At 42.7% G+C, this 23,116-nt stretch overlaps 1 protein-coding gene across 2 annotated transcripts in view; it reads right to left on the minus strand.

Annotated features, from left to right (window-relative positions):
* Window positions 1–3,356: 3,356 nt before the first annotated feature.
* The window catches only part of DUSP10 (dual specificity phosphatase 10), a 51,092-nt gene continuing 31,332 nt past the window's right edge, over window positions 3,357–23,116 (minus strand). For both annotated transcript variants that reach the window (XM_082217736.1, XM_082217737.1), the window contains exons 3-4: window positions 12,255–12,635; window positions 3,357–6,760 (exon numbers count right to left, since the gene is read on the minus strand). In XM_082217736.1, the coding sequence (XP_082073862.1) occupies window positions 6,495–6,760; window positions 12,255–12,635 (647 nt within the window). In that variant the 3' untranslated portion in view covers window positions 3,357–6,494. The remainder of the gene's footprint in view (window positions 6,761–12,254; window positions 12,636–23,116) is intronic.

The following is a 23,116-nucleotide window of genomic DNA, read 5'->3' on the forward strand; positions in this document are numbered from 1 at the left end:
ATTCCTGATTTGGCTACTAAGTTCTTGAAATTCGTTGTCTAACAATCTACGGTTTAATGATCTCAAATGCAGCCTTTTCTGATAACCCGTACAGGGAGTCTAGTGAGATTCCTATCGGTTTAGTTTTGTTCTTAACCCTCCTGATGATTGGCATTCAGCTAACATGGCCGCAACAAGACTATTAGATTCAGATCTGTAATGCAGCCGAAAGTCAACATGGTATTGTAGTGCTTTGAATGTCTAGGGTGAATGTGGTCAGGGTCTGTATGCTGAGGTGAGCCACTCCCATGGCTCTCTCATTCTTTTCTTTCTTTCTTAATTTTTTATTTTATTTTGACAAAGTAATAATCATAAATAAGAATAAAAATGTGCACCCCAACCACCGAGACCATTCCATTGTAACTATCCAACCTCCCAAAATTTCAACACCTCTTGTGACAGTTTGACCCTTTTCCGTTTTAACAGTACAAATTCTACAAACACCCTCCATATCTCCTCAAAATCATTTCTCCTGCATATTCCCCGTCCTATCTTAATAGCACGTTAATATATCATTAATAGCTATATCTCACACCTCCTTATACCGTTCTTCCATTTTATATTCTGCTTGCCCCTTCCACTTCCTAGCTATAATAACATGTGCAGCTGTCAATAAATTTGTAAGCAAGTCTATAGCCTGCCAAACTTCCACCCCATCGTAAATTGATAATAATGCTACCTCTGGACTTTCACTCAGCTTTAACCCAGTGATTTCTGTTATCTCCTTAAACACCCTTTGCCAGAAAAATTGTACATATTTACACCCCCACCACATGTGAACATAATTCCTGTTTCCTGGCATCTCCTCCAACATAACACCGAATATTCCCTATTTATTTGATTTAATCTGACTGGTGTTAAATACCATCTCCAAACTAATTTATAATAGTTTTCTTTTATTCTTATAGACAACATTGTCAATGTACATTTCACCTCCTTCTCTCCCCACCCGCTGCCACTGCTCCACCTTTTTTGCAGTGCATGCACCCATTTTATTTTATTTTATTTTATTGCATTCCCCTCTATTTCTCTCCCTCTAGGCTTCTTCCCCTAGCTGCTGAGAGACATAGGGACACAAAAGTCATATGCTGTTGCCGTGGTTGCAGCAATGCTGGAAAGCCAGGGTTCGAATCCCCACTGAGCCATGAAGCTCTCTGTGTGACCTTGGACCAGTCACTGTCTCTTAGTCTAACTTACCCTCACAGGGTTGTCGTGAGGATAAAATGGTGAGGGGGGAGAACCATAGGTGGTGCCTTGTGCTCCTTGGGGGGAAAGCCAGATATAAATGTACAAATAAATAATATAATTGGTTCCCAATCCCTAATTTAAATCAGTGCATCCATCCTGCTTTGAATTCTCTGCTGCTATTCTAGACTGTCTTTAGGAGCAGTCCAATTCTAGGAGCCTTATCTACAAGAGATGCATGAAATTTGCTCCCTGCACATTAAAAGGTATTGGTCCAGTAACTGCAGCAAAGACTGCAATATCCATTTGACCAGCAGTCCATCTCGAAAAGATCAATACAAATAAAATAAAATAAAAAGGGAACTTGTAAATCAGCAGATATCTAGGTGGTTATATCATCTATAGTGGAAGAAGTGTGGGGAGAAGAGGAGAGAAAAATAAAATATTTCGGCTTTCCCCTTTCTAACCCAGAGCATGGTTTGCTATCGTGTTCCAAAAGAAAGAAAAATAAAAGACATCTGCTAAATAATGTGGTTAGAAAAGATTCCTCTAAATAATGCAAACTTAAAGAGCACCGATGTATTTTCTTACGAAATGACATAAACCTCGGTGGTTGATGCACAGCCTCGACTATATATAAAGCCAGCTCAGTCAAGTAGAAGTCCCCTTGGGCCTGTGGTGGAAACTTGCCTTTCCCAAATACGTTGAACACACAAGCCCAAGGCTGAAATGCAGGATTGCTGAGATCAGGGCTATTCTGGTGCAGACAAGTTATGCACTGCTGATAGGGGAGGATTAATGAGCCAGTCTGCTCATCCGTTGCAATTAGAAACAACACACTGGAACTATTCTGGGGCTGTTTCTGCGCCGAGAACGACAGCTTATCAGAGCCCAGCCTCTTGTAGGCCTCCATGGAAAATGAGGCGAGTTATAAATATAGGGTAATCAAACTGGGAGCAGAATCATACATGCCGCTCTTTGTTTATCGAGGCAAAGGGCTGTTTCTTAGCAGTCACGGAACAGTCTTCATAAAGGATAGAGGGAGCAGCCATAGCAGGATTTTTAGTGTCTCTTTATCAAGAAACTCAGATTGTCCGAGTATTGTTTACCCACAGAAGGGTGCACAACAGCTCACAGCTCAGTGGCAAGAGCAACTGATTCAGCTGAAGAAGATCCCAGGTTCAGTTCCCAGCACTGACATGGAGAGGTCTGTGGCCTCAGAACCTGGAGGTTTCATATTGCCACCATGGCTAGAAGCGTTTCCCTTCTTTATCTACAATCCCCTTTTAAATCCTCACAGAATCAGAGAATAGTAGTGTCGGAAGGGACACCAAGGGTCATCTAGCCCAACCCCAGCAGGAACTTCCTAAATTAGTATCACCACACCTTGTTGCAGTTGGTTCCATCAGTTAGGAATCTAGGGAGCTGCCTTCTACTGAGACAGACCATTGCTCCACCTAGCTCAGTGTTGTCTACCCTGACAGAAACCATCCTCATGAACTTTCCATGGTATTCAGAGTCTGCCAATGGATTAGAATTACATTTGGAAGATTCTGGAAATTTGCAACCTAAAAAATGCACACCACTGAGTGCTTAAGAGGTATGTGGTCCCTTACTATTGGCCAAGTTACATACATATAAAAAGACACTGTAAATATAACCATTGTGAAATTTGGAGAGCCCTTTCCTCTTTACGCTTTCTGAAATTTAGTCTACATGCTGTTAAGCATATGCTTAACAAATTGTTGAATGAAATGTGTGTTTTGTATTTTAGTTATTATGGTATAGAGGAATGTGCTAAGTTTAATGGGTTGTGCCCAATGTTAGTCATACTCAGCAGAAACCCGCTGAAATTAATGGACATGACTAACATACGTGCATCAATTTCAGTGGGTCAAGTTCCAGTAAAATGGAGCTTGATGCAGCCCAATATTTTTAACCTTTTCAGGATGGGTACAAAGAATTGGAGAAGCAGCCCTAGAAACTAGCCAGCTCATTTTAGTCAAATGTTCTCTCATCATTTTTTCCTAAAGTTCAGGAGCCATCTACTTGTGGCCCTTCTTTGTATTGAGGAGAAACAAAATCAAGACAGAAAGTCTACTACATTCAGAGAAAGCAAAAATAATCAATCCTTGTATAAAAATAGTTTAATAAAGGCATAAAATTTCAAGAAAATATATGTATAGTAACAACATTGTTGAGTAAAAGTGCACAGCAATTTACACATCTGGGGTCAATATACACAGTGTTCTTTTGACACACCTCACTTCACTTTATTCTGCCTGTACAGAATTTGATCTGAAGCAGCTGGTTGGGGAGCCTTCACTGTAGTACAAAAATCCCACAAAGGTCATCTAACTGGAACATCTCTCTAATCATTCCAAATTCATACTAATAGGAGGCACAATTCACTGGGAAGTTCTTCAGCATGCTCCATTGAAATGAACGGGAACTGCATAAAAGCACTCATTTTAATGGCACGAGCAGCAGAACTTTACCATGGATTATATCCAAGCTTTGGACTGGCAAAGGGAGCAAAGACTAGCACATCTAAATGAGAGGTCAGTGATAAATGCCCACTTTATAAGCCGCATCTCACACTGATGTGACCATGGCCAAAACAATAAAATAAGGCTGGGTGGGCAAATGAAGTCAGCTGTAGCTCAAACACAAAAAACTATTCAAAAGCACAAGGAGCTGGACACCAAAAGGCCTTTTCCATGTGGGTGTTAAAATTAGTCAGCGAACTAGTAGAGGAATGGGGAAAGCAAGGCTCTGCAGTTTTTTCCATGGAATGGATTGTTACTGAGCCTCCATTCTGCTTCTAGCCTGCTGTTTCCCCAATTGAAATTCTAGCAAATGCAATTGAATCATGTTTTTTTAAAAATGTGGAAAATGCTCCAAGTGGTGCAAAATGGTAATTGGTTAGCAGGCTGCTGACCAAGAGGAAATCCCACATTACTGAGGAATTCCCTCATGTTACTGATTCATCTCTTAATACTTAAAATGGAGGCATGGATACCTCCTAGGTTTGCCATATTTTGAAGAGCAAGAAAAGAGGACACTATGATGACTCTCATTTTAAATACTCCTACTATATGTAGGCTAGAGAAGCTGTGATATATTGCTGAAGGGAACTGGAGAAGAGAAGAAGGAAGCAAGTCTTCAACTACCAGTTATGTCTATGTCTCATCCAGAAAGTATACCTTCAACATTCAAGCATATGGACTATATGCTTTGAAATTCTCCCTTCAGGCATGCGGACAACTAGGGATCAGTGCATGTGCTTGGCAAGTGTTAGCGATGTGTGAAAAACCACTAGCTAAAAACCCTAGGTGGATGTAGCCTACAATAATCAATATTTTCCCTACCTAGCTAGCTAATCAACCCTTGCTCCACATATACTCATCACAAAAATAGCAGCTCTCTGGAAAATGCTGGAGATGGCAGCTTGCAGAATAAACCTGCAGTGAAAAAGGAGAATGGGAGCAATATAAAATTGACCCAAAATGGTATTGGATGTCTGTACTACAGAGTACTCAAGGCCTGTTTAAGACTGCATGGGAGCCACGAAAGCAGCATTCACCAGTGTGCCCTGTAGCTGCCATCTCGTATGAGCATCTGGACACACATATCAGTCTGGGCCAGGTGGATATGCTTGGGGTATGCCAATTCTACATGCAGATCAACTTGTTGCCCAGGCACTTTCAGACAAGATTAAACCATGGTTTATCAGACTGAAAACGAGTTATATTAACATGCATCCTCTTCCCTTTCTGTTGTGCATCTATGACTTTTCTTTAAAAAAAACCTGTCATTTCTTATTAAGTCTGAGAAACTGTTCTTTAAGAAACCCCAGAAGGTAGGGTTGGGGTCCTCTAGATGTTGCCAGCTCCACTGCCCATCGCTCTTGACCATTGGCCAAGCTGGCGAGAGTTGGACTCTGAACAACATTGGGAGGACCACAGGTTCCCTATCCCTGAGAGAAAGGGAGAAGGAAGTGTATGGGCATCATATGCATTCTTTGTCCAACAAACCATGGTTTCACTGGACCAAGGCCATAGTTAGATGAGATAGGAGCCACATGGAACATCTGCATGGCAAGTACTCCCCGCCCTTGTGCCACAATCTGTCTTCCCACCACCGCACCATGCCCTGCTGCTTCTTGCAAGTGGAAAGCTAACTACACAGGGGCGTTCACGAAAGAAATAAGGGAAAGGAGACACACGCACAATTTCTAAAACAGTTTTCATTTTTATAATCAAACTTTTTACATGAACAGAAAAACACACCAGTATTTTGTGCGAAAAAATATTTTAAATAAACTTTGCTTGTTCTTGATCTTTGTACATTCTGATATACATATTTAACAAGGTGTATGGCACTATACCCAGAATCGGAAAAGGGGAAAAAATAATTGCTTTGTTTGTTGTTGTATACCTTCTTCTAAATCAAGCCAGCCACCTTTATGCTATTTAAAAATATTATTAATATTATTAATGGGCAGCCAGCTGTAACTGGTTTGAACACTCAAAATAAAGAACTCTTTCCATTACTCAAAACTATTATTGCACAAGAAGCCAGTAAAGGCATATGGCGTAAAATGGTCATGTCCCTTGGTGTTAGCCTACCCCCAACCCCCAAATAGAAAAATAGTACCAGAAGATGAAACACAGCAAATAAAAAGATTTTCTCTAGTCAAGACGGCGAGAAGGGATTTGCAGATAGTTTTAAGCTGCTCTGATCTTCTTTGCACCAGCAAGCATTTTGCTTAGGGTTTCTTTAGCAAAGCCTTTGCAAACTCAAGGCCGCCCGTGGATTTTAGTTGTCTTTTCGCTTTTTTATTTTGGCTGGTTGTATTTTATTTTGGGAAAGAAACATAGCTGTCTTCGGTCTATGAACCTGCACAGACTACTTAGTCATAATCTCTACAAGTAGCTGAATAACAAAAAAGGGAAGAAAAAAATATATAGTGTCCAGTTTCTCTCTTACACGCATGGAGACTTTTAAAACTGGTTTCTTCAAAGCATCCCCACATCATCCACTTTTCAAGAAGGGACTTCCAAAGGTATCTTGCCCAACGCTTGTGAAGTCCTTGTATTTTTAAAACCTTTTCTTCAAAAAGGTTCCTGTCCAAAGTTTTGTCTTATAATAAACCCTTCTCAATAAAGCTAAAAAGGAAAAAAAACAAACTGGGGAAATCCAAGCCTTCCAAGTCCATGTCAAGTGAAGAATACGAACATTTTTTTTAGTCACATGCTTCTTTGCCATCACACGACAGTCTCTACCCCAATCAGCTTTGGCGTAAGAATTCGCGGCGTGACTCCGTTGTTCAGATCTTCCTCAAACTCCAATAACTGCCCCATAAAATTAAGATTAGGAGAAATGATTGGTCGCTTGCCTTTGACAAACTTATAGGCATCAGTCATGGTCATCCGTGTGTGCTTCATAAGGTAAGCGATGACAATGGTGGCAGAGCGGGACACACCGGCCTGGCAGTGGATGAGCAGGCCTTTTCCACACTGGTGAGCTTCCTCTGGAAAAAAAGCACAGAAATAAAATGTAAACATTCACTTCAGTGAGTGAAAGCCAGAGGTCAAGAGACCTGAGCTCCTAATGCATTCCTCAAAATAAGCAGCCGCCAGAGATTCACTCACTTAGAGTTGGGAAGCCTATAGCCCCTGCAGAGGTTACTGGGCTAGAACCTCACCTATGCACCTAATTTCTCTCATTTGCAACTCGGAAGTGGCCAAAAATCATTGTGCCCCTCTCCCTCCCTAGATTTGTAGATTATTCTTGCTATTACCAATTCCAGGCTAATGCATTTTTAAAATATTGCTCCCTAGAGAAATGCACGTTTCTATGGACTCACACATTATATTATACAATTTGTACTCCTAACAATGTTGGACATGTAGAATATGCTACAAACCAGCTCCTGACATCAGGGAGAATGTACTCACATGACCAAAATAAACAGCGGGTTTTGAAAACTAGGTGCATTGCCTCCAAATGATGTAAGGCTTTCACACCATACCAAGTGAACCCACAGACAGGACAAACTTGAGAATATGTAACACATGCCATTCCCATCATTTGCAATATGCAAGTCCCACTTTTTTTTAATACCACTTTGTTCATGCACATTTTTGGGGTGGTGTCTGGACCATGGTCACAATGGCCTCCGTTAGTGCACATTCTTCGTTCAACAACATAACACAACCATTGTGGAATGCCAGGGGGACGGGGGGAGCTTTAGATCTGGGAAACTGCAATTATATAATAAAACAAAAAGTGCTGATTTTATATTAAAACATAATGTCGTGGTGTAGAATGCACCTGTTCTGGGGGTATTTGTGTATGTGCACCATAGGAGGCAACTCCTAGGGGTCAAATAAAATATGTGAGCCCCCCCTCCCACTTGGTGGGCATTGTAATTCAAATAGTGTGCATGTGCCAGGTCTTGTTATCAGTTGTGTGGGGCGGGACTTGCCTGCTCCCCCCCCCCAATATTTTATTCAAGTTGGCATCCTGGGTACACATTCACATTGATCTTCTCTTGAAACACAGGGAACAGCAAGGAGGAAAAATGAAGTGCTGCCTTAAGGGAAGGGAAAATCATTATTAGATAAATTCTGGGTGGCAGATGTGGTTTGTTCTACATGCCACAGGTGACCCTCCCCACACAACCTTTTCTCCCAATAGCCCTTCTGATCTGGTAGGGGGGAAATATTCATCTTTTTTTTTACACTCCAGCAAGTCATGTGTGCCTTTTATCCAAGGCTCACCAAAAGCCAGCGGAATTATGGAAACCACATAGAATCCAGAATTTTTGTTTCGAAATTGTTAAGTTTTTGTCATTCATGAGTTTTGCAAGGGCCAATTCACACATTAAGGGACAGGAACCTGGGAATGCTGGGAAGCCACATTCCCCCTGCAGCAAACCTGCAGTTCCTAATGTGTTGAGCGTGTGCTTCTCCACATTTGCATATATCTTTAGCTGCATAAAAGGTGATGTGAAAGTGACCTTCAAAGTGACCTAAGCCAGGTGGATTGGTGGCCTGATCCAGCACGGCTTGTCTTACGGAACCAGACTGTGCTTCAGGTTGATTCTTGGGAAGGACACACATTGATTTTCCACAGGCCTTCTGCCTTTATTTCAGCCTTCATAAAACCCTGCTTTGGGAGCAGGGAGAAAATCTATTTAAGACACCCAGATCTTTGCAGATCCAATTTAAACTGTCCCTAGGGCAAAGCTAAGCTCTGACTAGTTACTTAACAGAATATTTATCCTACTAAAAAGTCAAGACAAAGAAATATATGTTCATCAAACATGCAGGCATAGCTCTAGGATATAGTTACCAAAGTGAAAAGGGTGGGGTGTAAGAATTTAATATAGATAGATGATAGATAGATAGATAGATAGATAGATAGATAGATAGATAGATGATAGATAGATGATAGATAGATAGATGATAGATAGATAGAATTGCCCATCGTATAGCCTTAAGTGGTATTTAAGAGACAGTCTGTAAAAGCATTGGTTAAAAAAGGACCAGTCAAGAGTAGACATTTTTTGCCCTCTATTTCATTGTCCTCCCATATTTATGACACAGTGGTAAAAGAAAGATGCAAAAAGGGACCAAGATTTCCAAAAAGACAACTCTGCCTCTGCTTTCCTTTATTATGAACATCTGCCATAAACACAAGAAGGCATTAACGGTATGTTAAACAGGAAAAAATACTGGGCCTCAAAACATTGAACAAGCTTTTGAGTTCTCCAGAACTCTTCATCATTGTATTGTATGTCTATGCAAAGTCTATACAGCGTGGGGGTGGGAGAGGAAAAACACAACAAAAGAACTTTAAAAGCTTGCTCACTATTTTTGTGATGTTTTGGTTGGTCCAAATAAAAGGAATTGCTCAACTGTGGATTTCAGAACTCTGGCACTGAGTAAACATTTTTGTCATTTGGTGAGATCAGTGACTTCAAGAGAGAAAGGCTTGCAATCTCCTTTGGTTGTGGTTAAAAGCAGTTAAATTTTCAAATGGGAGAAATCCTGTAGTCGTATCTCTTACTGTAGTAGAATTTAGGATTAGTAATATCAGGTGGTACCTTTCTAGGAAGAAAGCCACCAAATTATTTTTCCCTGATAGGAAGGATAGGAAAACTGACTAAGAGCCACAGCAGATCAGCCCAAAGGCTGATCCTCCTTCGTACAGTGACTAATCAGACGCCTCTGGAAAGCCCCCAGGCATGACATGCATGGGGGCAACTGGCTTCTCTCACTGCTGATCATCACAAAAGGTTTTTAGAGGCCTAATGCCTCTGAAACCAAAGGTAGTATACAGTTAGGGATGGGGAAATAAGTTGTTCAGTCTGCTTTTCACAGCAGACTGATGTGATCCAGTGCTCCCAAAAATGCAGGCAGATCAGAATGTAAATCCCCTGTCAATTATGTACTTTTCTAGATGTTGCAGTATAGCTTGTGTGCAGATTATGTGCACAAAAATATAACTTTTGTGTGAGAGATACAAGCAAATTGTATATGTTACAGATTGGAGAAGCATTAAAAAGTGTGCATTCTGCATACAAAATGCACAAAATTTAAATGTGGATTATATTTATCATCTATCGATCTATCTATCATCTCCATCCCAGAACAAAATGAGCCTGTGTCTGAGCACCATCAAGATTGAAATGAGAAAGAGTTAGGCTGTTCAATCCATCTCCTATGTAGAGCTGCCATGACTAGCAGTCATTGATAGCCTTATCTTCCACGAATTGGTATATTCCTTCTTTTTGGAAATATTCACATTGGTGGCCATCGCCACATCTTCTGGCAGCAAAATCCCCTATTTCTACAACCCCTTTAGCCAATATTCTTACTCTGAAAGGTAAAGCCAAACGGGAACGCCCTCCCATCAGATGTCAAAGAGATAAACAACTACCTGACATTTAGAAGACATCTGAAGGCAGCCCTGTTCAGAGAAGTTTTTAATGTGTGACATTTTAATGTATTTTTAATCTTTGTTGGAAGCCGCCCAGAGTGGCTGGGGAAGCCCAGTCAAATTTGTGAGGTACAAATAATATATTATTATTATTATTATTATTATTATTATTATTATTAGTATTAGTATTAGTATTATTTTCAGTGTATGCCCTAGAATACCCCACTGATGTCACCTTCTGTGCACTGGGGTGTTCATAGAAGCTCCTCGCTGTTTATACTGTACAGTGGTACCTCAGGTTACAGACGCTTCAGGTTACAGACTCCACTAACCTAGAAATAGTACCTCGGGTTAAGAACTTTGCTTCCGGATGAGAAGAGAAATCATGCTCCAGCGGCGCAGTGGTAGCGGGAGGCCCCATTAGCTAAAGTGGTAAAGGTGAAGGTAAAGGGACCCCTGACCATTAGGTCCAGTCGTGACCGACTCTGGGGTTGCGGCGCTCATCTTGCTTTATTGGCCAAGGGAGCCGGCGTTCAGCTTCCGGGTCATGTGGCCAGCATGACTAAACCGCTTCTGGCGAACCAGAGCAGTGCACGGAAACGCCGTTTACCTTCCAGCTGGGGCGGTACCTATTTATCTACTAGCACTTTTGATGTGCCTTTGAACTGCTAGGTTGGCAGGAGCAGGGACCCAGCAATGGGAGCTCACCCCATTGTGGGGATTCGTACCGCCGACCTTATGATCAGCAAGTCCTAGGCTCTGTGATTTAACCCACAGCTCCACCTGTGTCCCCCCGGCTAAAGTGGTACCTCAGGTTAAAAACAGTTTCAGGTTAAGAACGAACTTCTGGAACGAATTAAGTTCCTAACCCGAGGTACCACCGTATGTCATATGTGGAGGTGGAAGCAGGATCACACCCATTGGCCCCACTCATAATGTCCACATGTTTCTGGCTTCCTCCCCACTAATATCCACACATTTAATGCAATGCACCAATGAGTTGCCAACAGATTAATGCACTGCAGGTGTGACTGTGGACATGATCTTCCTGCCACCAGTACCCAATGGCTTGGCTTTTATGTCAGCCTATGTTTCTCATTCTGTCCTCCCTCTTGCAGCCACATTTCCTACCCCCAAAGCCTCAATGCATAACTGAGGCTGCAGGAGGTTGCTGGGGGCACTCATTTCCATGCAATTTAATTCCAGGAAAAAGATCCATTTGCAGCCACCTTAACCAAGAAAATGATGGAAGTGAAGTGATGAAATTTGGGATGTTATACTGGCATACTGTTCTTTCCTGAAGAGAAGCACACATGTGTGGAAAGGGTGTGGGAGGAGCAACATTGTCCAATGACATTTGTTCTTGTGTCACACCATGGCCACTGTTGGGAATGATGTTTAGTGTGACATGCTGGTATATCCATCAAAACACTGCTACTCCATAACAGGTACTGCAGTGTGCAAGGTGCAGAAGTGCTAGTGTTATAATCAGGAAAACAAATACAATATTCCCCATGTCCAAAGGCAGCCAAAGTGTGAATGTGAGAAACAGGTGTTTTGCAAACATCTGGCTCATACGAGAATGGGCGCTGTCAGCAGCTGCCCATTTAGCATGCCCCCTCCGGAAAACACAGGTGTGCTCCTGAAATCTTGCAAGTTTAAACACAAATGCACATTACAGAATCAGAGTTGGAAGGGACTGCCAAGGGTCATCTATTCCAACCCTCTGCAATGGGGGAATCTCTTGCCCATTGTGGGGCTTGAACCCACAACCCTGAGATTGCAAGTCTCATTCTCTACCAACTGAGCTACCCCAGCTGTCATTATGCTGCATAATGTACAAAGAGGCCCGGAAAACAATAATAAAACACGGGAAGCGACCAGATTTCTTTGGCAGCCCTACCATAGGCTGATGGAAAGTTCTGCAAGCGCCGAAATGCTCAGACAACAACACAACATGATAAAGCTGCTTCCCACCCCCTTGGGCAAAGATAATCAGTTCCACGCCTGTCAGCCCGGAACTAAATGAATTTGCTCCGCCAAAGCAGCCATTGCGGCCGTTTTGCTAGGATAGTTACCAATGAATTCGAAAGCCTCTTCGAAGTACTGCCTGAGATTCTGCTTGTTGCTGTCTGTGGCCGGGAGCCGCTTGTAGTTGAGCAAGCCTTTCTCGTAATGGTAGAGAGGGAGGTGAGTGGTGACGTTGATGACGTAGCCGATGTTCAGCCGCTGCATCTTCTCCAAGTCCTGAGCGTCGTGCTCATTGCCAAGAAACAAGAAGGGCAAGATGGGCGTGAGCTCGGCGTTCTCAATGTCTGGGGTGGTCGGGATGGACTGAGGTAGCGTGCAGGTCACCGCGGCGGCAGCACCGCCCCCTCCTCCGCCTTCGGGGCACTCTTGGAGTTGGAGGGAGTTGTCACAGAGGTTTTCGTGGTTCTGTTTAAAACTGCTGAGTCCACCTGCAGCACAGAGAGATTTTAAAAAGGAGAAGGTCCTCTGTGAGATATTATTTAGTTAGTATCATCATTATTAATATTTATATCCCACCCATCTACCCTAAGGAGCCCAGCCAGACAAGCACACAAATGATAAAATGTTGCAATTCCATTATTATTATTATTATTATTATTATTATTATTATTATTATTACCCTGCCCATCTGGCTGGGTTTACTCAGCCACTCTGGGCTGCTCCCAACAGAGTATTAAAAACACAATAAAACATCAAACATTAAAATCTTCCCTAAACAGGACTGCCTTCAGATGTCTTCTAAAAGTCAGATAGTTGTTTATTTCCTTGACATCTAATGGGAGGGCATTCCACAGGGCGGGCACCACTACCGAGAAGGCCCTCTGCCTGGTTCCCTGTAACCTCACTTCTCGCAGTGAGGGAACTGCCAGAAGGCCCTCGGAGCTGGATCTCAGTGTCCAGACTGAACAGTGGGAGTGGAGACACTCCTTCGGGTATACAGTGGTACCTTGGGTTACATACGCTTCAGGTTACATACGCTTCAGGTTACAGACTCCGCTAACCCAGAAATAGAACCTCGGGCTAAGAACTTTGCTTCAGGATGAGAACAGAAATCATGCTCCGGCGGCGCGGCAGCAGCAGCAGGAGGCCCCATTAGCTAAAGTCGTGCTTCAGGTTAAGAACAGTTTCAGTTTAAGAACAGACCTCCGGAATGAATTAAGTACTTAACCCGAGTTACCACTGTACAGGGCCAAAGATATTTACGGATTTAAAGGGCCAGCACCAACCCTTGGATTGTGCTTGGAAACGTACTGGGAGCCAATGTAGGACTTTCAGGACCAGTGTTATATGGTCTTGGCAGCCACTCCCAGTCATATAGATGCAGACTTGGAAATATTTCTACTTGAAAGGCTTGTTGGAAGACAATGGTCTTCAGTAGATGGTTTTCAGTGATGGCACCTATGTGATATTTAACAGAGCGGAAATTCCAAAGGGTAGGGGAGGCGCCTCAACACTAAAGTTCTGAGTTATACACTGTGTAGAGCCTGGATAGCTCCGTTGGTTAGAGCATGGTACTGATGGCACCAAGGTTGCAAGTTCGATCCCCATATGGGACAGTTGCATATTCCTGCATTGCAGGGGGTTGGACTATAGATGATCCTCAGGGTCCCTTCTATGATTTACCCATTAGATTTGGAGGTTTGCTTTCAATCAAACTCTAGGATCTCCTAAAGGCATCTGCAGGAGGCTCTCAACTTCCGAGTGCACTGATTGATTGAGTATATAAGGGGTGAGATGAACTTTCTGGTATCCTGGTCCCCCAACTGTAGGGTGTTATACACTGGTAGCTAATTGGCACACAGAAAAAGTGGAATACTCCCAATACTTACCTGGGAATTGTAGTTTGTTAAGGATGCTGAGAGATTTCTAGAGATTTCTAGTACTGTCTCCTAACGACAATTAGCACCCTGGACAAACTACATTTCCCAGGTTTATTTGGTGAAAGCCATGCTTGTTTAAAATGGCCTGCTTTAAATGTATAGTGCATACGCAGCCTCGCCTACATCCAATGATTTCAATGGGTCTACTCTGAGTCTTACTAACAGTGGATATCACCCAATATATTTTAAGCATGCCTATTCTGAATGCACTCCAGTGACTGCTAAACTATTTTTCAAAAACATAGTTTTTCAAACTTTAAACACACACACACACACACACACACGGTTGTATTACACAGGTATTTTATAATTTTTTCACTTCCCAGATAGCACTTTTTTCAAATGCAGGAAAGGGCTAAATAAATACCGCCCCACCTCTCTCAAGTCAGGGAGATGATCCATTTAGATTCCACAATAACATTTTTGTTTTGCCTGTGAAATGCTAACACTCCTTAGGTAGTTCCATAATTGATTATTCTGCTTCATAAAAGATGATTTCTCAAAGAGTGAGGGGGTGAGGGTGCTTCCAGACGCTTGAAGGGTGAGGGGGTTTCAATCAATGCACCCCAGAGTGAGTCACTTTTTAAAAGAATATTGTCCTAACGTACTTTGGGATTTTCCAATCTGTTGTCTAACGCTGTTCCACAAAATCTGAAGAGAAAAACAGAAGCTTAAGAACTTTCTACACCTCGTTCTGAGATGACATCAGCTCAGGCTCCCCACCTGCCTGGTTTCCATGGCAATTACACAAAGACATACAATGACATCAGCTCGGCATGACATCAGCTCTTTGAGTGCAAACAATGCAAGAAGAGCTACTTTGTTTCAGGCCTTTTGGTACAACTGTGTTCTTGGGAGCCAGTGATGTAATGCTAACAGGTGGTTGGAGCAGCATTTGCCTAACTGGGAGGAGGAAAAATACAGCTATATCCCTTGTGTACACATGGGTGATTATAGGTTAAGCTTTCACTAACGGCATGTGAAATAAGGCACTAATGCAAGAGCAATGTAGCTTTATGCAACTGACAAAGATAAGAGAAAATTGCAAGAACCAGAGACACCTTGTCTAAAAAGTGATGTAACTCTTGGAAAGAAGGTTGAAAAATAATAATAATTGCTTTTGGTAAAAGGCAAAGGTTCAAACTATGGCAGCTAAGAGACTTTCTATTAACAACTCTTTATATTCTTATCTTGTCTATAAGCCTATGTGCCAGAATAAAAACCTTTAGACATTCCAGCTAAGATCCCCCCAAACATAAGACACTTATATTTTATAACAACAACAACAACAATTTATTATTTGTACCCCGCCCATCTGGCTAGGTTTCCCCAGCCACTCTGGGCGGCTTCCTACAAAGATTAAAAATACATTAAAATGTCACACATTTATAAATTCTGTGAACAAGGCTGCCTTCAGATGTCTTCTAAATGTCAGGTAGTTGTTTATCTCTTTGACATCTGATGGGAGGGCGTTTCACTTTAACGGAGATGCTTCTACACCATGTGAAATAATGAAACACTAACCGGTTATTTTAAGAGAGGAACACAAGGTAATAAGAACACAGGTAAAGAGGTGATGGACAGATTAGAGATCTGATTAGCCTTTTGGCATTTTTGTTTGCTCGCTTATGAATCAGAAAAGGCATTTCAGAAAGTTTGGAGTAAGTGAGCTTATTTTGCTTTGGGCTACATCCAAGGCCTTTATGATCCCTTTCCCCCAATTCAGAGCAAAGGTAGTTGGATAACTATTTTTACTTATGTCTTCCCTTATTACACAAGAAAGGTTAGTAGCATCAATAGATCACAACTCTGGCTTTAACCACAGCTGCAAACATTTTTTCTACTAACTCTCAGTGCTTATTTAACCATACCCAATTGTTCTTTTTGGGGGAAGTAGGGTTGTCACTCCCCTCAACACACTGGAAGCCAGTGCAGGCTGGTCCATTAATGCTAAAGGGGCACAGGCCCAGTAGCCTCCGTTTACCCTCAGTCCGCCTCAAACCTACCTGCCTGCTTGCTTACAAGCAGCCTGACAGCTTCCTCCTCTTTAGTTTCAGTGCTAAAACAAACTTTGTAAGAGCTCATCAGGGAAGAGGGTGGGGGAGAAGATTAGAATTAGTTGGCTCTGCCTGTCATTGGCTCCAACTCAATCTACCCTTAGTTTCTGCCCTACTAGTCCCAATGGGCACCAGCCAATCGGGACAGAAGCTCCATCTCTTTAACAGCCGCAGGATGGCAAATTTCAATCTGTACAGACTTTCTTAACTCTATACTTTCCTGATTCATTTTCCTTGCTATGCAGCTCCTAAAAAAACCACAGAGCCTCTGCCCAAAGAGAGGGAGCAACCTTAAATACAACTTCAGTACTTCCTAGAAATATAAGAGCATTTCCCACTTACAAAAAATGTATTATTAGGGGAAATTTCTTGCAGAAAATTCTATGTTATTTCCCCTAACATTTGCATTTTGGTGCACAATACACACATTTCTTGCAAACCCAAAAGGAATTTGATTTTTTGATGGTTGCTGCAGGAGAGAGACTGCGAGGAACAACATGGGAGAGGTGTTTCTAGGACTAAGGTCAAACTGAAGCTCCCTTGTTCTTATTGCTTTAGGATGTTGCATGTTGCTTAAAGAATCTTGTTATATTTACAGTATTGAAATATGGTTTTTCGGTAGGTTGCCATATTTATGTTTTGCTATGTTATTATGAAATGGTTTTTGTAGTGTTTGAAATGCATCCCTGCTTCTTTGTTGTGAGCCACTTTGAGCATGTTTTTTGTTTGTTTGTAGAAAATCAGCATACAAATAAAATCAATAAATAAATGAATAAAAGACAGCTATGTTTCACATTGTTTTGAGAAGTGCAAATTAGGTAGGTTCACCTTGAAATGCAAAGGGAAATCAAATTCCTCCTCTCTCTCTACTAAAATGGCAAGCAAGCAAGGGAATGCAGCCACCTTAAAGGGATACCAGTAAAAGAGGTAGCCAATAGTCAACCCTAAGCCTATACAAAAACACCCTTTCCTAATTCCAAAAAGCATAGGGCCAGGAAAGTCACCTGCAACCATAATATGGGAGAGGGCAGGCGATTATGAACAATAGAAACTGATGAAGGCCGCAGCATATAAACATTTTAAATCAACAGTGCAGATTCCAAATTTCTATTTCAGGGAAGTGTACAACAGTAAATAGCAACAACATAAGCAGAAGTGAATAATACAGAAACACAGAAGTACCGTATTTTTCGCACCATAGGACGCACCGGACAATAGGACGCACTTTGTTTTAGAGGGGGGAGAACAAGAAAAGAAAATTCTCCCCCTCTCTGCCCAGCGCCCCTTCAGTGAAGCGGCAGGAGGCGCTGCACAGAGAGGGGGAGAACTTTCCCCCTCTTGTTTTCCTGCTCTAAAACAAGGTGCGGTTTAAGGTGCGTTCAGGCGGCTACCTTGGAAGCCTGGAGAGCGAGAGGGGTCGGTGTGCACTGACCCCTCTCGCTCTCCAGGCTTAAGGTTCCTTTCGACCCGCTCTTTGGGGCTGGCGGGGGGAAGCCCACCACCAGCCCCAAAGAGCAGGTCAGGGAGCAGAGGAAAGGGGCAGCAGAGAGGCTCCTGCCATAGCCGCGGGTCACCTCCCCAGCCGGGAGAGCGCGCGTGGGCTAAAGCAGCCCCCCGTGACCCTCTCCCAGCTGGGGAGGTGATGGCAGGAGCCTCTACAGCCCCGCGTCACCTCCCCAGCGGAGAGAGCGTGCACGAGGCTAAAGCAGCCCCCCGCGACCCTCTCCCGGCTGGGGAGGTGATGGCAGGAGCCTCTACAGCCCCGCGTCACCTCCCCAGCTGGGAGAGCACGCACGAGGCTAAAGCAGCCCCCCGCGACCCTCTCCCGGCTGGGGAGGTGATGGCAGGAGCCTCTACAGCCCCGCGTCACCTCCCCAGCTGGGAGAGCATGCGCGGGACTATGGCGTCTTCGCTCCATAGGACGCACACACATTTCCCCTTCATTTTTGAAGGGGAAAAAGTGTGTCCTATAAAGCGAAAAATACGGTACTATACACATTATTTTTAAAAAGCTGGGTAAATAAGAATGCCTCAGCTACTGTCTAGCAGGCCTCCTTTCCCCATACAGAGCAGGCCAGTCTTTAAAACCCCCTGGGGAAACCATACTGATTGTTCAACGACCACCCCATTGTGACTTCCTACAAGGCAGAAGTGCGCCTCCTGTGGCCTAACCCTCTGTAGAGTCCTCCCTTGTGTAATTCATGAGTTAGAGACTGTCATGACCTTTAAACACTTCTGCTTTCTTGGACTCTTACAGTTTTTATTTTCGTTTCATTTCGTTTGTTTGATTTGAGATACTGCATTTTATTTCCCTCTTGCTTTGAAGGAAATTTCACTGGCGTGTATTGTTTTTATGCAACCCACTTTTTGCATAAATAAAAGTGAAAATCAATAAAATCAATAGAAATAGACATTTTTATTCTATTATTAAGGAGTATAACAATTGTATACCTAAAGCAAAACGCTTGTGAACCAGGCATGTCTCTATGGGGAGGGCATCCCGCCTCGCTGTGGAGACATTCCTGGTTCACAAGCATTTTGTTACTTTAGATTTCCTGAATCCAGGGAGGGCTTCTTAAGGAGTGGTCTGACTACTGGCTTCCTTCAAGCAGGCAGGGACCATCCCCTCTCACAGGGAGGCATTAACCACCTCCCTGGTCCCAGCCGAGAGTGGCAAGAGTCCAGAGCACAGGGGGTCATCCTGAGTGATCCAAGTACCTTGTCTACATGCACAAACCTTACTAACTGAAACTCATCCGGCACAACAGGACTAGAGAGTGCTCTGGACACCCCTTGAAATTAATCTGCTGTAGTAGCAGAGTCAGGATCCTGGGGGATGCAAACAATTTTCAAAATGCTTTGCAAAAGATAAAATCTACCCAGGAAGGACTAAAGTTTATTTTTTAAATTGTTTTTATTAAAGATTTTCTTGGGTTACAAAATTACTCACATTGTCTGTTTTCTGATGATAAAGTCCTTTTTTTCAGACCATTCCTATTCAATATGATACTTTGATACTGTATACAGTACAGTCGTACCTTGGAAGTCGAATGCCTTGCAGCTCAGACATTTTGGCCCCTGAACGCTGCAAACCTGGAAGTGATTGTTCTGGTCTGCGAACATTCTTTGGAACCTGAACATCCGGTGTGGCTTCCGTGGTTTCCAATTGGCTGCTGGAGCTTCCTGCAGCCAATCGGAAGCCGCACCTTGGTTTTCAAACATTTTGGAAGTCGAATGGACTTGTGGAACGGATTTTGTTTGACTTCTGAGGTATGACTGTATAAGATTGGGGGAAGAGACATGGAGAGGGGGGTTGTAAACTTCCATTCTTTTACATACTGTACATGTGAGGTTTTACAACAGTAAACAGGTTCAGACAGTCCATGCTTAAAGCATGGAGGGGGGAAATAGGAAAACTGGCTAAAGCAGATACATAAAGGCTTACATTCAGCATACATTTATTTATAAATGGAAAGATTAATGTTTTTGGAATCTGACTGTATCAGTAACAATATGTATTGAAGTCCCCGCCAAAACATGCACCTGGAAACTATTGGGTTGCATCTGATGAAGTCAAACTCAGAGTTGTCCCATTGAAAAATCAACTCTTTCAGTTGATCTGCTCCAAGTATGACTTAAGACACAATCCATTGGTTGTAGCTGAGTTCAGAGTATGTTGTTGTTTCTAAACATATCTGTGTCATCATGTTGTTAGCCAGAGAGTAAACCAAAATTATATCCTGCTTGGACATTATTGCAAGCAAGCTCACAGAGACCACCCAGTTATCTGAAGCTATCTTTTGGATATATCTATGCAGAATCAGAAAAAAGAAGTTATCAGATCCTTTCCGCTAGCAATGCCTCACAGCCCATCAACAACGATCATGGAATATGTGCTGCAAAGTTCACTAACATCTAGCGATGGCATTAAAATATAAGTTCCGAGCCTGAAAAACAAGCACTTGATATTCCAAAAAGTGTTGCCGTCCTTGCCTATGACAGTTGATGAACTTTATATTTAAAAAATGTATTTTCAGCATAGCCCATTCCTGAAGGCCTTGGGGCCTGTGCTGTGTAATGTTTTATAGCTCCAATGATTTATTTTAATTCACCCAAAAGCAAGTTAACCAACCACCAGAAAGCCCTTCTTCTCCCAAGGACTTTCTGCAACACACTCTGGTTTATACCAGTTCAGCTATGTCTTCATTAGAATGCACCGCTGAGGATAAAAGATCCTCACCAAAGCTAGTAAATGATCACGATGATCAGTAACAAGTTGTGTTAGGGGGTGGCATAAAGAAGGCTCAGTTTCTTGGGGTTGCAACCGACAATTCTCTCATGCTGCCTCCAACCTTTCTCTGTGTCCTATGTAAAGCAGATATGGTAAAGCTCTTAGACGTACAGTGGTACCTCAGGTTACAGACGCTTCAGGTGACAGACTCCGCTAACCCAGAAATAGTACATCGGGTTAAGAACTTTGCTTCAGGATGAGAACAGAAATCGTGCGGCAGCAGCGGGAGGCCCCATTAGCTAAAGTGGTACCTCAGGTTAAGAACAGTTTCAGGTTAAGAACGGACCTCCAGAACGAATTAAGTTCTTAACCCGAGGTACCACTGTAATGGGTATTCTTTGTTACAGATAGGTAGCCGTGTTGGTCTGCCATAGTCAAAATAAAAAAATTCCTTCCAGTAGCACCTTAAAGACCAACTAAGTTAGTTCTTGGTATGAGCTTTCGTGTGCATGCACACGAAAGCTCATACCAAGAACTAACTTAGTTGGTCTTTAAGGTGCTACTGGAAGGAATTTTTTTATTTTGGGTATTTTTGTGTTTAGGTTGTAAACCGCACTGTGAATTTTGGATGAAGAGCGGTATAAAAATTTAACAAATGATAACAATAATCTCACAAATGCCAGACCTCAGCCTGCCTCTGAACCTGGCTGGGATTATCGCAAAACAGTACCATTTTAAAGCAAGGGGGGTAAGTGCTATGCGGATTTATGCTGTAGAAGTAACTTATACTTATTTTACTTATATGATGGCAGCTTTGAGTGGGTGCGAGGGGAATAAAGTTTGGAAAACTATGCGATTTTGTTCATACTCTCCACTTAAGGCAGCAGGCCATTTTGGAAGTTCTGAAGTTTCCCCAGCATCACCCTTTTTTTAAAAAAAAAAAAAAAAGCTGCAGAAAACATGGAAACATTATCCTGACATTGGGTGGCGTTCATCCTCCCCACTCTCTGGAAATTCAGACCGGAGAGATCTTCTTGTGGCTCAAACAAAAAAGAGCTATCAATTTATATAACAATTTATATAATATAGTAGCCTCATAACGTCAGATCTATTCCCTCCAGCAGTGAAGCTGCTGAAGCTGACAGTTCATTCACAAACGCTTTGCTTAGTTCACTCTCAGAAGAGCCTCTGTCTGGATGGTCGGAGTGATAAAGTGGGTGGTGTTGGACTTAACACAGGCAGGAACTGGGTTTATATGCCCATTCAAGTTGGTAAGCTCACAGGCAGACTGACCTAGAGTAATAGGGTGGCCATTTGCACATGTCAAAAAGACAGAGATTTGCACAAAAATTGCACATGCCAGTTGATATTGTAAGTATAGATGCAAATTTAGAAATAGCTGCTGTATTCTGCTGACAGCACACAGAATGCTCTAGTAGGAATCCCAAAGCATGTCCACTCTCCACAAAGCAACAATAACAGCAACAACACCACAACCCTGTACCTTCATGGAGTTTTGTGGGGGGAGGAGAATGAATGGCTGCATGCATCAGTTTCAAAACTAAAAGGACAACTAAACTTTGTGTGTGTTTGTGTGTGTGGATCCTGTCCTAGTGCATCTTTTTCTCCCATGTTTATTTTTAGAGTCACAGCACTGCACAAGTTAAGACTTCAAGATAGAAGTTCAGCTGCTGAGCAATATTAGATGATTGACAGGAGATGGTACAGATTGCATTAGTTCAGACAGTCTGGGGATTTAAAAGCCTCCGAATGGCAAAGAGCTCTGCGCACCAGACGGTTATTTCCAAAACTGGTATCAAATAAGTAACACTGGAGCAGTAAATTTCAAAATGTAGGCATATAAATACACACACACACACACACACACACACACACACACACACACACACACAGTTTTGAGTGCACACTTGTGAGGTCCTGCAAGTACAGCCTGTTTAAGAACTGTGACCTCATTTATTTATACTGCTGCAGAAAGCCTTGCCAGAGCAACAGCTGATGACAGCCTTATGTATTTTTCCACTAAGCCAACAATTAAATGGCTTCTGTGGTTTTAATGAGCAGAGGACATTATGTCAAAACTGATTCAAAGCATGAGATGGTTGAAGGATAAGGCAATGTCATTTAAAGTACAGAAAAACAAAACACACACAGCAGGAATATACTTTGAGCTTGGGACCTTTCCGGGATACTGATCTCTGTAAGAGTATGAAAAATTGCTTAAGCCAATGTGGAAACACCCGCTGGTCCTTGCTTAATGGGCTAAAATTTGAAGTGTCATCACCAAACAAAAATGTTAAGGTGGGGAGATATGAAAAAAAATGTTCTGTAAGCCACTCACGTGTGCTGACTCTGCTCAGGCAATCAGTCCTATTGCATTCAGTGTGGTTCATTCCTAAGTATGCATTGCAGGGATGGGGAACCTTTGATCCTCCAGATGCTGCTAGACTACACCTCCCAGCATTCCTGGCCATTAGCCATACAGGCTGGGGCTTGTGGGAGTTGGGAGTCCAGCAACATACAGGTTCTTTGACTTTTAGGGTATAGGACTGCAGCCTTACTTGTTCATTCGAAAGTGCATTTCCAGGCATAGGCACCAGGTATACAAAATTGTACTCGCCAGAGGTGGTGAGAGAAGAACAAAAGATATATGTCATTAACTGGGAGGATGATGGGGAGGAGGGAAAGGATCCTGGCGAGGTGTGTAGCCAGGGTTGGGACAT

The sequence above is a fragment of the Podarcis vaucheri genome, assembly GCF_965113315.1.
Source record: "Podarcis vaucheri genome assembly, chromosome: 3".
Lineage (NCBI taxonomy): Eukaryota > Metazoa > Chordata > Lepidosauria > Squamata > Lacertidae > Podarcis > Podarcis vaucheri.